Source organism: Typopeltis vanoorti, chromosome 5 (genome assembly GCF_054136105.1).
Source record: "Typopeltis vanoorti isolate ZY-2024b chromosome 5, IOZ_Tvanoo_1.0, whole genome shotgun sequence".
In the NCBI taxonomy this organism is placed as follows: Eukaryota; Metazoa; Arthropoda; class Arachnida; order Uropygi; family Thelyphonidae; genus Typopeltis; species Typopeltis vanoorti.
Genome location: NC_143553.1, coordinates 164,253,098 through 164,276,719, shown reverse-complemented (window position 1 = coordinate 164,276,719; position 23,622 = coordinate 164,253,098). Strand labels below are relative to the sequence as shown.

General features: G+C 34.8%; 1 protein-coding gene across 1 annotated transcript in view; it reads right to left on the bottom strand.

The window, feature by feature from the left end:
• Positions 1-23,622, bottom strand: part of LOC150107023 (sorting nexin-17-like) — a 206,827-nt gene that overhangs the window by 132,132 nt on the left and 51,073 nt on the right. Inside the window, exon 3 of the mRNA XM_090392897.1 lies at positions 19,220-19,337. Coding sequence (XP_090249023.1) covers positions 19,220-19,337 — 118 coding nt within the window. The remainder of the gene's footprint in view (positions 1-19,219; positions 19,338-23,622) is intronic.

Below are 23,622 nucleotides of genomic sequence, written 5' to 3'. Positions count from 1 at the left end.
AAGTATGGTGGTATAAAAGTCTTACAGTGGCTGCACTGCATAGTTCAGAAAGCCTGGACAGAGGGACGAATTCCCGATGATTGGAGTAGAGCTCTCATAGTACCCATATATAAAAAGGGAAATAAAACTGAATGTGAGAATTACAGAGGTATTTCCCTACTGAGTGTTCCTAGCAAGATCTATGCTAGTATACTTGAGAAACGTTCGAGAAGAATTGTGGAAGAAAAGCTTGGTGAAGAACAAACTGGATTCAAACGAAATAGAGGCTGTCAGGATCAGATCTTCACTTTACGACAAATAGTCGAGAAAGCATGGGAATATAACAAAGATCTGTATTTGAGTTTTGTCGATTTGGAAAAGGCATATGACAAGGTGCCAAGAGAGAAGCTATTCAATATGCTGCAGTTATATGGTGTCAATGGAGCATTATATCAAGCAATACTTAGTCTTTATTTGAGTTGTAAGTCAGCAGTTAGAATTGAAGGAAGTACAGGAAGATGGTTTAATGTTAAATCTGGTGTGAGACAAGGATGTACATTATACCCTCTGTTATTCATTATCTATATGGATCACATTATGAAGGAAAGTGGTATTAAACCTGATATCAAAATTGGAGATGTTAATGTCAGCTCTTTGCTTTATGCAGATGATGTTATACTTGTAAATACATCCACTACAAGTCTGCAAGATTCTCTGACTAAATTCAATTGCTGTTGTAATAGATATGGTATGAAGGTCAGCAATAAAAAGACAAAGACAATGAAAATAGGCAGAATCATTGAAAATGTCAACTGTGTTGTGAATGGAGAAGGAACAAGTAAAACATTTCAGCTACTTAGGCACGATTTTTACTGAAGATGGTAAATTAAATACAGAAATAGACAACAGACTCAGCAAAGCTGGTATGGTGGGAAGTCAACTGAATAAATTCATATGGAATAAGAGAGAAATCAGTCGGAACACTAAATTAGCTGTATACAAGACAGTGTTCAAACCAGTTTTAACTTATGGATTTGAGAGCTAGGTCAGAAGTAAAATACTTGACCAAAGACTAGAGACCGCAGATATGAGAGTCCTGAGAAAGATTAGAGTCCTGAGAAAGATTAGAGGCGTGAACAGATTTCATCAATGGCAATATCATATTAAAAATGAGGATATTAGGAAAGAACTTGACATTGTCAGCATCCAGGAATGTGTTAGCAGAGCTAATCTCAGGTGGTATGGTCACTTAAATAGAATAGGAGTGGAAAGATCAGCAAAACAAGTGTTCTCTGCCAGGTTGGCAGGAAAACGACCCAGAGGAAGACCAAGATATAGGTGGATTGATACCGTACAAAGTGCCTTAAATGATAGAAATATAAGATCTGATAATGTTGGAGTCTTGACAAGTAACAGACTGATTTGGAGGAAAATTGTAGATAGGAAGTTAGTAATGATGTAATTTTTTCATGTAGTACTGTCATATCCTGTAAACCCCTTGAGGGTACATGGCAGGAATTTGATGATGATGATAAAAGTTTCGTGCGAAAATTGACCAAAGAGCTTGCGGGAATACACTGCCGCCATACTACGAATTGCCCTAGAGGAACCTAATAGGAAAAGTACAAATGCTAAAACCCGTATATTGCATTCTATTGGTCCATTTTGATAGGTTTCACTAGTCTGACAGCTGTTTCAAACTCATTGATTTTTGTGAGAGACTAGGCAGAAACCTAAAAGAGCAAAAACTGTCAGTACTAGTGTCGTGACGTGTTCTCTTGACGTTCGAATCCGCCATCTTGCTAAAAGTCACTTTCATCAAATAAGGAAAACTAATTGCAAATTAATCACTGATCTAAGGGTAGAGAAATTTCTATTATACTGCGCCACTCTATCCTTAGATAAGTCTATATGAATTAGTAGGATCAATTCAAAATTAGTTAGCAGTCTTTTCATTCCATCAGGCCGATGGTATTTATTTTCTTTCTTTCTGGGATTCCCGCTAGATTCGAGTTTTTGTGAACGGTGCAGTAAAAAGAAATTCAGGCAAACACAATATTTAAATTAACAAACAAAATATTTAATATATGGTTATTTGACAAATACATAAATTCCACTTCTAAATATGACAAACCAGTCAAGTTAGCACATCAAGTCAAGTCATTCATATTAATCCAATCTTTCAAACTTTCTCAAACAAATTCACAGTTTCAGAATCACAAAGTTTCTTTACTCAAATTATTACAATAGAATTTCTTATTTATTCAGTTTCCATGTATCTCTCAGCTACACTCTACGATTAACTCATAACAGGCACTAACCACGGTAGATATCACTTCAATGTCTATATTTTCAACTCTCAGCCTCGATGGTAAGCTACAGTTAATGTTAGAAACAGCGCAACGGAACTAATACTTAAATCTGCATACACTGAAATAAACTAGTATGACTGTCCTTACCAGAAATAATCTTCAGTACTTCCAATATTTTGTGAGCACACTTTCAAATTGTATTTATCACACTCGCGAAACACTAAATAACTAAAACATTACTAATCGCGCTTCAAAAATCCAGATAACAACTATAAGGTGCATTAATTATTATTATTTATCATTCATCAACTAGTTTAACTCCATACAATTCCCTTTCATGGTAGTACAGAAATAAGTCGTAATTGTAGACTGACTGGAATTTTTCAGTATTCTTCTTTGAATGTCCAGTTCTCTAATTATCCGATTACGGCAATAATTTCTTTTTATTACTACGGCTGGTTTTGCTTTCAGCCAACTATAAGATTCACTTATATAAAAAAAATATCTACTCAACTCCTATCCTTAGGAATCTTTTAATTACTTCTACTTCTTTAGTTTACTTCCTTGCTACCTTATAGTTCCAAAGTTCCGTTCCGACTCTCTACTTACTACTACGTATCTATTTTCTCTTCTCCTCTACAAACGCTCCCTTCACACGCGCTCGTTTATTTCCACGCGTCTCTATGACAACCGATAGACGTAAACATTCTCGCGAATGTTACATTAGGTTATATAACTACATTCAGTTATTACATAACATTAACTTTCATGAAAAGAATAAATAGAATATTTGCATTCCAATAAATGCGTAGTTAAATTACAAAAATAAGTTCTTACAATATTGACAGAATAATAAATAAAACAGCTTAATAATATTTAATACAGAATCTATTTACCATTAAAACATTTCTTTGATTAAGCAATTAAATATTTGACATAATTAAGGTAGTTATATGATATCAATTATAATTTATGTTATTTACATCAAATAATATTTACAAATATAGTTCTTGTGACGGAAAGTCATGTTGGATTCTGAATCAAACAACATTTATTCTATTTTCTACATAATTAGAATCCAACACTAGGGAACTTGAAGCGTCGGGAACTCCAATGCTTCAAGTTACCCAGTACTGAGAGTTTTTGCTCTTTTAGGTTTCTGCCTAGTCTCTCACAAAAATCAATGAGTTTGAAACAGCTGTCAGACTAGTGAAACCTATCAAAATGGATCAATAGAAGGCGAATATATGGGTGCTTTAAGCATTCTTGCTTTTTCTATTAGGTTCAGCTACTGCAACTCGTAGTATGGCGGCGGTGTATTCCTGCAAGCTCTCTGGTGAATTTTCGCACAAAAACTTTTATAGTTTCTGTGTTCGGCTTTGAAATGATGTCGGATTTAATGTCCACTTAATCTATATATAATTTTATATTTAATGAAACTAAAATAATATATACATTTTAATTAACATTACATAAATAACTACAAAATTAACTGGATCCAAGGCCTTCTAAAATAAATCTACCTTTAGAGATTTTCTTATCCAAAAAAAAAAAAAAAATCATCATTCATTCTCCAACTCATTCTATTATTGGATTGTTTGATATATACTTAATCACGTCTACCAGACTTTCACAAGAAAAAAATGTTCATCAGAGTCAGTTTCTTTGTTAGGATCTTTCTGAAAATATAAAAATTTTCTTCTTTTCCAATGGATCCTTTTTTTTATCTCCCTTATGTAGCATACAATATTATTCCTCCTGCCTCACTGAAGTATAAATATTCTTACCTCTTGTACTTCTATTTGAGACACAATTTATTAATTTTTGTACCAGAGAAAGAAGTTTCTTCTACTACTTCATAAACAACATATCTAGGTTGAGCTCTTTACGTCAAGCCACTTTACAGTTTCAAATTTCACCAATTGCTTTTTCCATAGTAATCTGATGTCCTTAAAACAGAAGTTGAAACTTTCCATTCAGCGTTTCCTCGAACATTCAATTAGAACATCGATTGAAATATCTTCTTTTATTTACTAAATACCTATTGACAGTCTCAACTCCTCCAGTTTATAGACTCACAGTTCTACTATTCCTTTTTGGAATCTTCTATTAATATTCTCCCAAATGTCACATAAAACTTAAAAACTTCCTATGAACAAAATTCTCAGGTTGCAGTTCTCAAATTTCCATTAGCTCTCTGCTTGTTTTCTTCCTTACCCCGATAACAAATGCTCTCTCTGTCAGCCAATCACCCATCAATCTCCTCAGAGAGCATGCATGCGCCATGTAAATGGCAAGCAAGAAAACAGACTGTCTTTACAAAACACAGCAAATATCTCAACTTTACAATTTTAAATTACAATAAAAAAATTTTAAGTAACATAATTAGCAGAATCTAGTAAGTACATTAATTTCAAATGGTTTATATTTCATTGTGACAATATTAATATCAATAATGGGCACATCACAAGTGCCAATGTGCGTGTTACGAAACCAAAACTAACATTATACTACAGGGTGGTCATAAAATAACTTTCCCTCTTCAGAGGCATCTGTAGCTAAAACCAATAAACGGAATCAAGTATATAAACTCAAGTGAATTAGACTCAAGTATATAAACTCAAGTGAATTAGACTCAAGTATATAAACGTTGTTTATATACTTGATTCTAAACAACAGATTAATTTGAAGAGAGGCAGATAAAATGGAATAATAACATTTCGACGGTGTAAGCAACAGCCGCGTCACTCATTCCAGCTGGATATGTGGTGCGTTACAATGATAATAAGAATAATAACAAACTAAAACAACAACTTGGGAGAGACAGAGAAATTAATATAATGATTGAACTCACAGGAAATAATGTTTTATTTCAGAATCAGGGTCCCCTGGACCACATACATGATTTTCAATGTGCTGACCTTTCTTGTGTAACGTCTGTTACTGTCTCTTTTTGCACTGCTTTTCATCCTCTGCCAAGTCTAACTCCTAGTGATCCAGTTTCTTCAAACTTCTTAATCATAGCTCTCAGTGCTACAGCTGGCATAGGACCTGTACGCAGGTTATGAAGCCTTCTAAATTCCCGAAGGACCACTACGGCATTGCATTGTTTAAGGTAAAACAACTTAACAAGTAAAGCACGCCGAGGCAAAGTAGGATGCATATTGAGCACAATTTGTCAGTCATTCGAATAACTGCCTGAACGTTCCCAATCCCTTTTTAAGTGGAATTGGTGGCATTGCTGTCACGTATGCACAGTAAAATTTGCATAATCCTTTTTACCTGCATTAACTGCAAATATTTGACTGCTTTCGACTCTGCCAGACCAAAATTTCCCCTGTCGGCAACTTTTGGTACTAAATCTTTTTTTTTTTGCGGAAATCATCTCCCCATGCCTTCAAAAGTCTCAATATAAAATTTGGTCTCATTCCGTTTATTGGTTTTAGCTACAGATGCCTCCAAAGAGGGAAAGTTATTTTATGGCCACGCCATAGAATGAGAAACAATTGTAAAACTTTTGTGCTCTTCAGTGATCTCCATAATAATAAAGGATTATTTAAATAATAACTTATCTATGATGTTCTTGCAAGATGGAATTGCTTAGAATGAGGCCACCTCAACTTAGAGGTACTTATAAAGTTTTAAAAATTAATGTTTAGACAAGCTGAGACAAGTATAAAAAATGGCATTACTTTTGGGATGACCTGATACAACTCAGATGGTAACTGTAATGCTAAAAAGAACCTTGACATGTAAAGATAAGATCATTTTGCCTTCTTACAAGGCCTTGATAAGACCTCAATTGAGCTACTGTGTGTAGATGTGGTCTTCTGATTTTCATGGTGATTTTGATACAGTGAAGTGTGCAAAAGAGAGTGTAAAGATAATATTGGGATTGTGGAATACAGATTTTGGAGGCATTGAGAATTTGTGGACTGCAGACACTAGCAAAAAGGTATGATATGATTGAGACTCAGTCTTCTGAAAGGATCATACAGAATATTAGTAGATAGAATTTTTCATTTTATGGAAAGTGGGAAAAGGACAAGAGGGCATCCTGGGAAGCTGAGAATGCTGTCAAGAGGGGGGATAAGAGTTAGATTTTTCTCTTATAAGGCAGTTATTATGATCAATGCATAATTGGAATGGATTGCCATTGGAGGTGGTGAGTACAGTTAGTATGAATGAATTCAAGAACAGGTATGAAGGCTGGTATGGGTTAATATGTGGCTTCCCCTCAACGAGTCCAACTCTCTCTGAAGGTTTCTCTTAATAATACCTAAAAAGATGTTACAGGCTAAAGAACATAGAGAGCACTGAATATGAAATATTTAGTGTAAATTAGTTGAGCATGTAAAAGGAAAGTGATGATTATAGGGGTTTTAATTACAGAACTATGGATTGGAAGGAGGGAGATAGTGTATGGAAATAAGGAGAGTGAATTTTGGGTTTCTGAGGTATGACCATCTTGAGCAGCATACGAGGGAAGCAACAAGAGGTTTTAAAGAGTTAGTTTTAATGATATCCTCACGGAACATGGTCGTGATTGAAGTGTCAACACTGCTATAAGCTAGTGAGAGTGGTCATGGTCATGAGGTACTGGTGTGGGAGGTGATCAAGCAGGGAAAGGTTACTGTCAAGAAGACATGTGTGGAATTATAAGGTGGGTGATTCTGAGATACTCTGTAGTCAAAACAGCCACATAATAGTACAAAGTTGATAGATCTTGAGAAATGATTATGAAGCATCTACTGTAACACAAGCAATGCACAACTGTAAACCAAGAATAAGAATGAAATGATGAACAATGAAGTCAAGCAAGCAGCATATAGAAGAAGGATGTTATAGAAGAGGTACTGGACAGTTGGAAGAGAATGTATGCATCAGGAATATGAAGTGCTGTCTAGAAAGGTGACAAGCATCATAAAAAAGAAAACCGCAGCATGACAGAAGGCTAGTCAGAAGAAAAACAATTCAAAGGAATTCTTCCATTATGTGGCAAGCAAGAGGAAGAATAATTATGGAAGGGTGACACTGGTGAATAGTTAGGGTAATTTGAGTGAACATGGCAAAGAATGTAGTGGAATTATTTAACAAACACTTTATCACTAATTAATTACATAAAAACATAATTAATAAGTAATACTATTTATTTAGATAAAGCCAAATATTTTGTCTGAAAATTACACGTCATCTTCAGTGGCAATGACAGTTTATTACAAATCAATCCAACAATGGATTGATTTGAAACAAAAAGGGCTGCATGATGTTATACATACAACACCATAATGGTGTTGTATGCATATGTAACTGGGGAAACTTAGGTTAATCATTGGTAACTGTAAAAAAAAAAAAAATAATAATAATAATAAATAATAAAATACATTTTATTGATGAGTTATTTTGATAAGACTTTCCCATATTTTAGATAAAGATACGCAGTCATTCCAATTCAAGTTTGGACAATGATCCATTTGTACTGAGAACGATGAAGTAAGCAAGTTTCAGATCAAAGGATATTGTAGTCTGTGTTTACTCCATGCTGAACCAAGCCAGATTTATCAGATTTCCTTTAGTAAATACATGATTAATGTTCTTGTATTCTCTTTTCTGCTGAGCATCCAGTTTGTTCAAAGTAGGATAGATGGCAATTCTGGAAATCTGAGCTTCTGAAGCATAACAGATTTCCAGGATTCGGAAGAAATACAATTTAGTGGCTACTTTTTATACCTATCAATAAGTTATCAAGTTGTCTTCCCTCTTCAAAAAATAAATGCTCCCCTCTGTCTCTCCCTGGTGTATACCAAGTTCCTTGTGATTGCCATCTATCCTACTTCAGGCAAACTGGATGCTCAATAGAAAAGAGAATACAAGAGCGTCAATCGTATATTTACTACAGAAATCTGCAAAATCTGGCTTGGTTCAACTTGGGATAGACACAGACCACAATATTCTTTGGTCTGAAACTTGTTTACTTTGTTGTCAGTACAAATTTGAGCATTTTTTTAAAGAGAGTGCCGAGTTCTTGCTTCATCACCTTAACTTGAATCGGAATGACTGCCTATCTTTATTTAAAATATGGGAAAGTCTAATCAGAATAACTCATCAATAAATTTTTTATTTTATTTATTTATTATTTAAAAAAAATTTTTACCGCTATCAATGATTAACCTAACTTTCCCCAGTTACACCATTATGCTGTTGTATGTATAACATCACAGAGCTCTTTCTGCTTCAAATCAATCCATTGTTGGTGCTCAACCTTGTAATAAACCGTCATTGGAAGATGGCCTGTAATTTTCAGACCGAAATATTTGGCTTTATCTAAATAAATAGTATTACTTATTTGTTGTGTTTTTGTGTAAATAATTAATAGTAGCTCTATGGCAGAAGTATCTCTAAAAGAGCAAACACTTTATCAACTTATATCATACTAGTGTAAATGATGCCATATAACACCTAAAGGAGAGATAAAGGTGAAAGCATCAAGTGTTAATTTGGCTAGATGTTAATAAGACTATGGAAATAGATGACATATCACTACATATTAAAGGAATGTGAGAAAAATGTAGCTATAGCCTTAACCTGGTTAATTAGCATATTCACTGCCATTCATTTATGACAGAATGTCATCAGGTCAGACTGAGTCATGCAGCATAGAAACATGCAATTATTACAATGCATAGAAGCAGCAGTGGCACATAGGCAAATACCGGCTTGATGCTTTAAAGCGTTGGTGGCACTGAGTGTGTTAATGAAAGTCTTGCAGTGAGAAAGTTTCCTAAGTGGAAAGAAGGCAAAAATAATGCTACTTTACAAGAATGGTTCTAAGAGAGAAGTTTCAAATTATATATTAATCCATATATCTGCAGTTGCAGCCAAAATACTGGAGATAATGGTTAGGAACAGAATAGAGAATTAGGCTGATGAACACAGAATTCTCTGTAATGGTGAGTGTGGGTTTGTGAAGAACAGGTCTTGTTTTAGCAATCTACTTACTGCATTTTATGATAAAGCAAAAAATGTGTTGGATAAAGGAGATTCAATTCAGTGATATTCTTAAAATTTGCAAAGGCATTTGATAGATTACCACATGCTGCAAAAGATGGGAATGAATAACAGATTAGTAAGCTGAGTTGGCTCTGAATGATACCAACAAGTTATGCAATCTGAAAAAAGGAAAGTAACTTGTTGTTTAATTTATCTGTTAATGATACTTCATGTGGAATGAAATATCATTGACAAATAAGATAATGATCTTCAGTTGTTAGCTGAGGATGTAAGTTGGGGAGAATTATAAGGACTACTCTGATGTGATTATCTCGAAAAAGTTTAAAGATTTGATTAGACTATTAGCTTAGACAAATGAATAGGCTTGTAGTTTTAATCAGTGCAAGGTGGAACACTTTGGAGTGCAGAGATTTAAGGCAGTATACTTACTGGTGAACGGGATTTGGCATGACAGTAAACTGAAGTTTACAGTGCACACTACAATGTTGCAAAGACTACACATCATATGACTGCTATGATTAAGAATACAATTACCAGTAGGGGATAAGGAGGTAATATAAAGCATTGGTTAGACAACACATGAACTATTGATCTCAAATTGGTCACCAAGTTTTCATCATGATGTGCAAATCCTGGAGAGAGAGAGAGAGTGTCTAGAGATGAGTGACCAAGGCAACATCAAGTGTCTGGAAAGGAGAAAGAAATAAATTAAAGATGCCAAGAAACTATATTCTTGGTTTAATATTTTATCCAAGTGTAAGCAAACAAAGTTTGCAAGTGAAGTAACTTCAACTGGGGAGCTCATATATATATATATATATATAGAGGGTACTAATGACTCCACATCACTTGCCTTAGTATCCCATAACGCAAAGTATATCCTTACAGACATGTATAATGCTATGCATTATGGGAAGGGTCACTACCCAGACCAGTTTTGACCTTTATTGAGGTCTAATCAGTGGGAGCCAGACCCAGAAGTGATATCAAAGTTGAATGCAGAAATGTTAAAAATACCAAGCAATTTTAAACCTGGTTTTACTCCATTTCCCAAGTAAGCAAACAAACATACAAGTCAAGTTTGCTCCTGCAAGTGATGCAAGTCTAGCTGATCCTACAGGTAGTGCAAGACCAAGGTAATTCGTGGTAAAGGTGGCACAAGCTCTGATCACTAATCTTAATATTTACCCTTAATGCCAAAACACATCTCCAAGAAGGGGATGTATGATGTTTTGTATTAAAGGCAAGGGGCCACTACCCAGACCGGTTTCGACCTTTATTGAGGTCTCATCAGTGGGAGCCAGGCTAGAAATATCAAGATTTAGTAATACAGAGCTTATAAGTATTTTACCAGAACAAGTTACCATAAGGTGTTTTAACCTTATTAAATAAAAATCTCTGGAAGAGATAAATGTAGAAAGTATTTTACCTTGGGTATAATAAATGTTAAAAATACCAAGCAATTTTAAACCTGGTTTTACTCCATTTCCCAAGTAAGCAAAACAGACAAACAAGTCAAGTTTGCACCTGCAAGTGATGCAAGTCTAGCAGATCCTACAAAATTGCTTGGTATTTTTAACATTTATTATACCCAAGGTAAAATACTTTCTACATTTATATCTCCTCCAGAGATTTTTATTTAATAAGGTTAAAACACCCTATGGTAACTTGTTCTGGTAAAATCTTGATATTTCTAGCCTAGCTCCCACTGATGAGACCTCAATAAAGGTCGAAACCGGTCTGGGTAGTGGCCCCTTGCCTTTAATACAAAACATCATACATCCCCTTCTTGGAGATGTGTTTTGGCATTAAGGGTAAATATTAAGATTAGTGATCAGAGCTTATGCCACCTTTACCACGAGTTGCCTTGGTCTTGCACTACCTGTAGGATCAGCTAGACTTGCATCACTTTTAGGCACAAACTCGACTTGTTTGTCAGTTTGCTTACTTGGGAAATGGAGTAAAACCAGGTTTAAAATTGCTTGGTATTTTTAACATTTATTATACCCAAGGTAAAATACTTTCTACACGTTGAATGCAGAAGTTAGTTAAAACCGATCTGAGTAGTGACCTTTCCCATAATGTATAGCATTATACATGTCCGTAAGGATATGTGATTTGCATTATGGGATACTAAGGCAAGTGATGTGGAGTCATTAGTAGCCTCTATATATATATATATGAGTTTCCCAGTCGTGAAGTTACTTCACACGCAAAATTTGTTTGCTTACACTTGGATAAAGGATTAAACCAAGAATATAATTTCTAGGTATCTTTAATTTAAGTATATAAAAAAAAAAAAAAAAAATCAGCTAACGCCTTTTTATTCCTGTATACGGGGAGTAGGCGAGGCCATTTAGCCCTATCTAACTTTTGGAGACTGAGTGGGCAGTTCAATCTCCACTGGTACCGATCAGAGATAGATGGCCCAAGGCTATCACTAATTAAGTGGTACATGGTGAAGAGAGACGGCTCAAATGTGCCGCCATCTCGTGGTCCCTAACACAATATATTTAATGTCTGAAATAATGTGGGTTCTACGGTCGATTTTCTTGAGTTTACGGGATGAAAAACCTGAGTTTCCGGGAGGAAAAACCCGCTTGCCCCAAGTGGAAAAACTTTCAACAGGGAGAAAGAAATATGATAAAGCTGTTTTTAAGATAGATAGTGTTCTTAAGATTTTACCAAATTAATATAGCATAAATGTAGAGGAGATTATAAAATGAGTAAAAAACAAGAGAAGAATGACAAGTCATTCTTGGTTATACAGCAATATCACAAAAGGTTCAAAAACTCTAAAGTATAGCAGTACTCTAGACAACCCAAGAAGTGAGTAGGTAGATAAATAAGTTACTTTAAAAAAAAAAAAAAAAAAAAAAAAAACTGTAATTGCTTGAAAATACTGCTGGAGAGAGCTTATTACAGAGGAATAAAACAAGAATAAAAAAAAATTTAACTTTTTTCAAGTTTAATTAGTACAACTGTCTTGAAATTTAACTAAAAATTTCATCACCATTCTTCTCAAAAACAAGGTTTGAGGAGAATGGTGAAATTGATGTAAAAAGTACACCATTTAATTACTATTATTACTCATCTGATATTTATATTATTTATTATCACTGTCCATCCAAACTTGCTTTTTGAAGAATGGATGGAATCAAAACACAAATTAATGCCTGTTGAAGTTTTTTTCTAAAAAGAGACATGGGACATAGTTGCAGCAAGTTTTTCCACTGGATAAGAAAGTAAATCATAGGTAGATGACTTTACATATTCCAAAAGCATGTATGTAGCACATGAGATACCAGAACAAGCTGACATGCAGCCTGCTGTGTGTAAATAAGTAGCTGATTTTGAAGACTTCCTGACATGAAAACTTTTGTTTGCTCACACTTAAATGAAGGATGGAAGCAAGACCTAGAGAAAAAACTTACTACAACCAGAAATATAACCAGACAGTAGTTGAATGCTATATCTCAGACCAGAATATTATAATACAATGATACACCATTTAACTACTGTCTAGGAAAATATTTCTGCCATGGATTTCTCTGTCTGTGCTGCGAAGTTAAAAGCTAGTCTCATTTATATGTTATGACGTGAAACCAAACATCCAAAAGATACAGTAGAAGAAAAATGAAAACACTGTGATTAAGAATTGCTGAAAAGTATCCTCAGGGGATTACAGATAATATCACATGAAAAAGTTACATCATTACTAACTTTTCATCTGCAATTTTCCTCAAAATTAATCTAATATCTATCAATAAAATTCGAATATTGTTAGATCTTATATTTCTAAGACAATTCTTACTGTAACAATCCACCTAGAACTTGGTCTTTCTCTGGATTCTTTTCCTGCAATTACAGCAAAGACTTTCTTTTGCTAACTTTACCTCTCCCATGCTGTTTAAGGGACCATACAACTTAAGTTAGCTATGCTAACACATTCCTGAATGCTAACAATGTTAAGCTGCTTCCTAATATCCTAATTTTTAATATGATACTGCGTATCAATTTTTAATATGTGTGTGTGTGTGTGTGTGTGTGGCCTCCAGTCTTTGATCAAGTGTTTTATTTCTAACCCAGCTTTCAGATCCATAACTTAATGAATTGAACATTGTCTTACATGTATTACTTTAATGTTTTGACTAATTTCTCTCTTATTCCATATAAATTTATTCAGTTGACTTCCTACCATACCAGCTTTGATAATTCTGCTATCTATTTCTCCATTTAATTTGCCATTTCACTAAAATTTGTGCCTAAATAGCTGAAATCTTTTACCTCTGATACAGGTTCTCCATTCAGGATACAGTAAATTCTTGCCTATTTTCATTGTATTTTTATTGCTGATTTTCATATTAAATTTATAACAGCAGTTATTCCATTTAGTCAGGGAAATCCTAAAGATCTGTACTGGATTTATTTAGGAGTATAACATAATCTGCATAAAGGAAAGAGCTGAGAATCTCCAATTTCCATATCAAATTCAATGCAACTTTTCTTCTGAATGTAATATATATAGATGATGAATCACAGCGAAGATAATATGCACCTTTGTCTCAGAACTGATTTTTTTATATTATGCCATCATCCTGTATCTCCTTCAGTTCCAACTGAAGGACTTATAACTCAAATATAGAATATATATATATATATATATATATTGCTTGACATGATGTCTTATTTACACCATATAACTATAGCCTTTTAACAGCTTTTCTCCTGATATCTTGTCATATGCCTTTTCCAGATACACAAAATTTAAATACAGATCCTTGTTATATTCCCATGTATTCTCAACATCACTGACATGTACCATCAAGTACAGGATATGACAGGGTGTACAGGATATGATAGTACATGAAAATTTACATTATTACTAACTTCCTATCTACAATTTTCCTCCAAATCAGTCTGTTACTTGTCAAGACTCCAACATTATCAGATCTTATATTTCTATCGTCTAAGGCATATTGTACCGTATCAATCCACCTATATATTGGTCTTCCTCTGGGTCATTTTCCTGCCAACCTGGCAGAGAACACTTCTTTTGCTAATCTTTCCACTCCAATTCTGCTTAAGTGACCATACCACCAGAGATTAGCTCTGCTAATGCATTGCTGGATGCCGACAATGTCAAGTTCTTTCCTAATATCCTCGTTTTAATATGATATTGCTATTGATGCCATCTGTTCAAGCCTCTAATCTTTCTCAGGACTCATATCTGCAGTCTCTAGTCTTTGTTCAAGTGTTTTACTTCTGACCCAACTCTCAGATCCACAAGTTAAAACTGGTTTGAACACTATCTTGTATACAGCTAACTTAGTGTTCTGACTAATTTCTCTCTTATTCCATATGAATTTATTCAATTGAACTTCCTACAATACCAGCTTTGTTGATTCTGATGTCTATTTCCATATTTAATTTACCATCTTCACTAGAAATCGTGCCTAAGTAGCTGAAATGTTTTACCTGTTCAACAGGTTCACCATACAAAACACAGTTGACATTTTCAACAATTCTACCTATTTCATTGTATGCTCACCTTCATACCATATCTATTAAAATAGTTATTCAATTTAGTCAGAGAATCTTGCAAACTTGTAGCGGATTTATTTAGAAGTATAACATCATCCGCATAATGCTAAGAGCTGACATTAACATCTCCAATTCTGATATCATGTTTAATACCGCTTTCCTTCATAATGTAATCCATATAGATAATGAATAACAGAGGGGATAATGTACATCCTTGTCTCACACCAGATTTAACGTTAAGCCATCTTCCTGTACTTCCTTCAATTCTAACTGCTGATTTACAACTCAAATAAAGACTAAGTATTGCTTGATATAATGCCCCATTGACAACCATATTACTGTAGCGTATTGAATAGCTTCTCTCTTGGCACCTTGTCATATGCCTTTTCCAGATCTACAAAACTTACATACAGATCTTTGTTATATTCCCATGCTTTCTCAACTATTTGTCATAAAGTGAGGATCTGATCCCGACAGCCTCTGTTTGGTCTGAATCCAGCTTGTTCTTCATCAAGCTTTTCTTCCACAATTCTTCTCAACCGTTTCTCTAGTATACTTGCATAGATCTTGCCAGGAACACTCAGTAGGGAAATACCTCTGTAATTCTCACATTGTTTTATTTCCCTTTTTATATATGGGTACTATGAGAGCTCTACTCCAATCATTGGGAATTCGTCCCTCTGTTCAGGCTTTCTGAACTATGCAGTGCAGCCACTGTAAGACTTTTATACCACCATACTTCAGCATTTCTGGTCGAATATCATCTACTCCTGCTGCCTTTTCACATTTCAAGCCTTTGATGGCTTTTTCTATTTCAAGTATGGATATGTATTCCTGACTGCATGCCTGTTGAGTGTTTTTTTACAACTGTGCTATCACTGCTTGTTTCATTTAGCAATTTTTTTGAAGTAATTACTCCATACTTCAAGAATATCTTTTTCTCCTGTTTTCATGTCACCTTTATCATCTCTAACTCTTTTTACAGCACTTTTTCCTCCATTTCTAAGCTTCTTCAACAACCTCCAGAATATCGTACCACCTTCTTGATATTTATTTTCTATGTTCTTGCCAAAGTCCTTCCATAACTTTTGTTTAGCTAGTATTACACAGTGTTTTGCTTTCTTACATTTGTCTCTGTATTCTCTAAGAGTAAAAGCTGACTTATTTTCCAAGAACTTTTGGTATGCTTTCTTCTTTTCCTTCACTGCTTCTTTAACATCCTGTGTCCACCATGGAGTTCTGCTTTTTCTATCCTTGCAGACAACCTCACTGTCAACATGCCTCTCTGGCTGAATCAATCAGGGTTTTCTTCAAAGGCTTGCCACTCAATCTCCAAGGTTTGGTTCCTGTTCTCAAACTCTTTCATTTCTTCTTCGATAATCTTTGTGTATTTTAGTCTATCTACAGTTCACATCTGAGAGCTGTTCAACTTTTATTTGCTTTAAAACTTTCTTACATGTTATTCTTTTCAATATGAAATTCAATTTTATCCTGCTCAAGACTAAATAGTGATCGCTTCCAATTTCAAATCCTCTGTACACTCTGGTGTCCTGCACAAGGGAGAAAATATCACTATCAACAATAACATAGTCAATGAGACTTTTCTTATTCCATGCCTCATCTCTCCATGTGAATTTGTGCACATTTTTATGTTGGAACATTGTGTTAGTAATAATCAGTCCATGTCCTGAGCAGAAATCCAACATGTATTTGCCATTATTATTGGCTTTGCTCTTTTCTCCAAATTTTCCCAAAATATTTTTGAATGTCTCACAATCATTTCCTACTCTGCTATTTAGATCCCCAACAAGGATCAACTTTTCATTTTCATTGTGTCAGTTGCTTTTTCTAAAGCATCAAAAAATTCCTCCACTTCTACCTTAGTAGAATCTTCTGTGGGACCATAGGCACAAATAACTCTCATTGTCCAATTCCTCAATCTGATATTTGCCCACATCACTCTACTTGAGACAACCTGCCATTCAAGAAGATTAGCCTCGTATTTTGTGTTGAACACTATCGCTACTCCTTCTTTTCCTTGATTGTCATTGTCTGAATATAACATTTTGTATTTATTGTTCAGAAAGAACTCACCGGTTTTTGTCATTTTTGTTTCGGTCACCCCTATTATGTCGATCTGGTACTTATCTCATTCCTCAGCTAGCTCCAGTTCTTTGCCATTCAGGCTGCTTATGTTGATAGTACCGATCTTTAACTCTGGTGATGTTGAGTTGGGGTGTGCTTTCAGATTTGTTCCAGTAGCTGACTTTTCACTGTTCGTCCTGGTTCCCTGGCGAAAACAACGGGGAACTTGTTTAAACGGGTGACGCCCCAGCCAGCATGAAATTTTGTCATGTTGTATCATAATTTTCTATATTGGTTTAAGCCAATAAGAATACAATTTGGTTTGGCTAAATCCCAAATTGCCAGCCCATCCTCGTTCATTCAGTATCCAGGTAGATACCCAACAGGGTGCACCACGAGAAGGTGAGGATTGGACATTAGGGCAGAAGCCCTGGTCGGTTTTCCGCATTCCTTTAAAGGCTATGTGGAGGTCTCCTCTCAGTTATACAGCTTTGATCCTTAAGCACCCCTGTATTCTCAACCATTTGTCTTAAAAGTGAAAATCTAATCCTGACAACCTCTACTGGCTTGAAACCAGTTTGTTCTTCTCCAAGATTCTCTTACCACAATTTTTCTTAGTCTTTTCTCAAGTATATTGCATAAATATTACAAGTAACACTGAGTAGGAAAATTATTCTGTAACTGTCACATTCAGTTTTACTTTACTTTTTATAGATGGACTACTCTGATAGCTCTAGGTTCTTCAATCATCTGGAATTCAATCCTCTGACTAGGCCATCTGAATTATGCCGTGTAGCCAATGTAAAACTTTTATACCTACATATTTGAGCATTTCTGGTCGAATATCATCTACTCCAGCAGTATTTCCACATTTCAGGTTTCTGATGGCTTTTTCCACTTTAGGTAATCATTTCCTACTCTGCTCTTTAGATCGCCAACAAGGACCAACATTTCCATTTTGTTACTATGTCAGCTGCCTTCTTTAATACCTGAAAAAATTCCTTCACTTTATCCTTAGTACAACCTTCTGTAGGACCATAGACACACCTCTCAATGTCCAGTTTCCCATTCTGATATTTGCCCACGTCACTCTACTTGATATTGCCTACCATTCAAGATTATCCTCATATTTAATGTTGAATACTATAGCTATTGAAAACCCAAACCATGGGATGCATTGGAAGAAAACCAAACTTCTACATGGATATTCATCTATAGCTACTCTTTCTTCCTTTTTTTTTTCCCTGATTGTTATTACCTGAAAATAACATATTATATTTGTTGCTTAGAAAGATCTCACCTATTTTTGTTTTTGTTATGGTAATATCTATTATGCTGATGTGGTATTCATCCAATTCTTCTGCTAGTTTCATTTCTATTCCACTGATGCTTCTTATGTTTATGTTGCCAATGTTGAACTCTGAGATGTTGAGTTGGGATATGTTCCAGAATTTGTTCCAGTAGCCGACTTTTTGCTTTTCACCTGGTTCCCTGATGAAAACAACAGGGTCTTGTTTAACTGGACAATGCCCCAGACTGCATGAAATTCTGTCAAGTTATACCATCATTTTGAATTATGGTTTAAGCAAATAAAAATACAATTTAGCTAAATCCCAAATTGCCAGCATATTTTTGTTCCTTTATTCTATGAGAATTACTTCAGTACTCAGGTAGATACCTAACATAGTGCACCATAAGAAGATGAGAATTTGAAATTAGGCCAGTTCTCCACATTCCTTAAAAGGCTATATGGAGGTCTAACTCCTAATTATCTGGCTTTGACCCTTAAGCAATCCTCTTACATTGTCTTTCCACTTAATTTAAAATAGCTTCTTTCACCTGTGGATCAAACCATATTAAAGGAAATGGTAGCAATACACTAGCAAATAATCACTACAATGTAGTCACAGACTGGACATGCTACAAATACCTGTGAAAATCAACTATCAGGGACACACATATACTGTTTAACATTAAAAAAATTTAGAAAGCTACTAAAATATCGGAAATTTCTGCGAGTAAAAAAAAAAAAAAAAAACCCTATGATTCTATCAGTGCCAGTTTACGGAATATTTCATTTTGTAATTAATACTAAGTCTTCCAGACATTATATAACATTAGTTTAGAATTTTTCAGATGATTTCACCTCTGCCTCTCCTCCAGGATATGCTTATGCAATAAATGATTGATCACTCAAATTGGAATAACTACTGCCCAAATGACTTTTTTTTTTTTTAATTTCTTAAAATTTAACATGAAATGAAGCAGAAAAGGTTCTTATTACATACCAAGCTGAATATATTTTTCTAGCTGAGCTCTTCTTTCTTCTGTTTGGGCAGGCGTAAGTGGCAAAAGTTTTTTTGGAGGGAAGGAAGGGAGAGAGTTTGGACCATATTCTTTCTTCAGCTGGAGTGAAAATAAACTATAATAATTATACGAGCTCACAGTTTTGAGGATAAATACATGTTATAGTAGTAGTATATGTTCTAAGACATCTACTTATAGTACAATATCAGTTCTTGTTTTGGTTACTATTTCTATGTGTAAAAACTAACTCCTAAGTTCTTATTCCAAGTTACAGTATAATGTGGAATAAACCACTATTATTCAAACATCTGAAGTGAAATGTCTGAAGTAAATACAGTCATACCCCAAAGTTACGCAGTAGGTGGGCCCAGCAAAAGACCCGTAAGTCGAATTTGCGTAACTCAGGATATAATTTTGCATGTAATTTATATATACAAACATACAAAATATTAGTTAATTGGGACCAAAGGTTTACAAAAACACCTATATTTTTTAAGAAATGTAATCATAATTTTAGTTTTTCGTACATAAAAAAAAAAGAAAGTTATTTCGATGTCGATGGTTTCATAAAATCTAATAGATTTGTCTGACGGCATAATGTCTTTTTCTTGTCACGCAAAATTTCTTCATAGCAAGCCAAGGTTTTTTTATTCCTTGCCTTGTGGCTACAATTCGTTCCTCGTCAGAATCAATGTCCTCCAAAATCTGTAAACCTTTCTTTTATGATTGTTCTTACTGTGGATTCCTGTAGATCAAACTTCTTTGCTAGCTCACAAATTTTCATTCCGCCTTCAAAATCCTTAATAATGTTGAGTTTTGTTTCCAAAGTCAATATTTTTCTTTTCTTGCTAGCTGTAGAAGAATCAGACTTGCTTCTTTTGGACGACATCATTATTTTTTATGTGATAAAATTTTTATCAAGAACATTACATTAAACAATCGCAAGGTTTGTAGACTATAAAAATCGTGTATGAATGGAGACTGCATGAAATACATCAGTGCTTGTTCACAGCATGTGTGACACTGGTGAATGCGGCTGACGACAGAAAGATACGACTAGTGGTGAGACGTGAAGCGGGATGGGAATATTACATATAAGAAACCGCGTAACTCTGGATTCGCATAAATTGGGGTATGACTGTATTGGATAAATATGCTTACTTAGTGATACAACTGCATGTGTTCAATGTATGTGCACATATACACAAATTCATATGTATGTGTATAAATACACGATTTATACCGTCCTCTTCAGCATTTTAATTATTATGAATGCTCCTCCAGGAAGTCCAAGGATTTGTCAAGAGAGAGAGAGAGAATTTTACTCAGTCATAAGTGAGTAAAATGAAAATTAAGGGCATTACCGCTAATAATAATACCCTTACTCTTATCCTTCGGTTCCTCACATTCTCTCAATCTGTCCTTATATGCACCATCTATAGGCCAATTATCACCTTGGTTACCTACCTCTGGATCTATTTAACTGTCTCCCCATCTCTTTGGAACCCAGATGATCATCTCTGTGTACAGCAGTCCAGATGTCATCATATGAAAGCCTTGTAAAGTGTAAAAATAACATCCTTATTCCTCAAAGATAGTAATGTCTTTGCCAGTGTGATTATCCAATGCAATGACTTAACCACCTTAACAATATCATTATTATTACATGACACCTCCAAGGAGTCCAGACTCATCGAGTCTGGGCACCCACCCTACAACTATCCATCTCTACCAACTACAGCAAACCACCACTACCATCCTCATCTATACCAACGCCATCTATTGCCCACCACCACCACGACTAGTATTTTTTGTCTGCAAACTGCGTGTTCTCAATTGGCGATTTGTCTGTATGCAGGATAAAAAAAAAAACGAGTTTCCAGGAGAAAAAACCCTGCTAAAGGATAAACTTTCACTCACACTTCACTATAAATCCCAAAGTTTGCAGCTTCATTGCTTACATTACTCACAGCAAATTCCTATTAATATGATACTCTGCCTGCAGTGTCTTTCATCCGTAATGCATAACCTTACATTTAGAGGAGAAGATCATTAATTAATAAGATATGGACAATAAAAAAAGCAGATGAAAGAAGAATTGAATCATCTGAAATGAAATTTCTGCACAGAACTGAAGGAGTCACAATAATGAACAAAATGAAAAGCAGTGAAATCAGAAAAAAACTTGGAATTACAACCTCCCTAAATGAAACAGTTATTTGCTATAGAGAAAAATGGAAAGAATGCATACCGAGAATGAATAGAAGCAGAATACCTAAACAAATTCTAAATGATCACCCAAAAGGTACTCGATGCAGAGGAAGACCCTTAAGAAGATGGAATTGAGTTCGGAACAGGCCACTTGGCCTATAAGCCAGGAAAGGAAGAAGAAGAAGATCATTAATTAATGAGAGAAGGTGAGTAAAATATAGGAGAAAAAATACAGAGCTCAGGGGTATCTTGACATCGACAGAGAAATATGATTACAGGAAACCATCAAACATGACACTCAGGGAACAACTAGAGAGCAAACTGATGACCCAATCACAAGAGACAGAAAGGGATACTAAGATTGCAACTTGCTAAAAAAAGCCTCTGTACTCAACTAACTCTCAACTAAATCCCTTGAATATATTAAGAGCAACCATGTGGATTTCTCCAATCTTTATCATGGCCTGTGTCCAAAGGTGGGCAATATTGGCTAGAAGATCTGACGTAGAGTGAGAAATGTAAAATTAAATATATAATGTGATCACTAATTAATTGGTAAGTCTCCAGATAGTAAAGTAAGCTGTTAAGGACTTCTTCCATTATTGTTAAGAGTACTGAAGAGAACATAATGGAATAATATCTTGAAAGCAGACTTTTATCCTCCTTTTTAATGATGGGCTGGATAAACGCATGTTTCAATGTTGCTGGATGAAAGATGAGTATCACAGTTTGTATAGGCAATTCAAGATGGTGCAAATTACAGAGTACAAGTTTTTATAGCTAAAAGGATGCTATCTGAGCAGAAGCCAATATCTAGATTAGTGAGAATTTTTCTGATGCCTTTCTGGCAAAAGATCACAGGAGACATGTAGTGAGTTATTCATGGTATAGTCGAAGTGATTTTCCTTGGTCATCTACACAACTGTTGGAGAAGAGTAATACCGTGAGGTTCAGGCTTATATCTTACTAATCAGTTGTTGGCCTGGAAATAAAGTACCACAGTTGCCTAATATATCACAGTTAGGTATTTAATCCCAGATATAATTCAATCCTACTCTTTGTGGAATGTAACTCTTACATAAGAGTTAATTTCTGCAAACTTTACATAACACAAATTTTATGTGTTATGTGTCAGATTTAACTCGCCCCAATCATTAATCACACCCTACTACTTACACATTTACGTATATGTAGTAGTATGTGTAACAGCCTCCGTAGCTCAGTCAGTATAGATGAAGTCCTTTGGTCAGAAAGGTATGGATTAGATTCACGTCTAAGACGTGAGGAACCTTTATCTGGTCTCTTTCGACTAAAGGTGAGTTAGCTGGTCTTACACAGAGATAGGGGATTTTTCATCCCCAAGAACATAAAAACCAGCTCAATGAACACACACATCTATAGTTAAAAATTATCCCCCCCCTCCCCCAACACCAGATTCTGCAACAAGCCGGTTGAGGTTTCCCACAGTCACATAATCATAGCAGACCCTGAATCAAGCGGGATAAAAGTACTATAAAGAGGAAGAAGAAATACAGTAGTACATGTATTAAAGGTTACTTCTGTTAACTTCATTCACAGGATGAATACACAAATTAGGTTTAAACATGTAATTATTAATGCAAAGCAATATAAATACAATATATTTATATTGTATTTATGAGAAAATAGAAAAATAAAATTTTAATTCAGCCACCTTCCTTAAGAAATTACTAAGAGAATACTGAACAGTGGACATAGAGGACTGAGAACAGTCTGGATGTTTTGATTTTGTGCCTTCTAAAAGACTTACCATCATCTGAATCATTATTAAGCTTAGAAGAATGTGCTTTTGGTCTTCAATCCACATAGTTAAATTTTCCATGTCATAAATAGCACCAGAACGCTTTTCCATTATTGCTGATTTTAAAGTGGCAGCTTCTTTCAAATATCTTTTATATTAGCAGCATCCTTCACAATTGAATTCACTGCTGATGGTGAAAGATGAACAAGTCTTATGGACACTAAGCTTTGTCCACCTTCATATTTCTTTAATTTCCATCTCTAGATCAGTTTAGCAAGTTTACACATGGGTTCACTTTTTCCACTTCTGTTCCATTTTTGGTCATGATTGTACTCTACCACAGTTCACACAAACACTAAAAACTTAAAATATATGAACAGAAATACATACTGA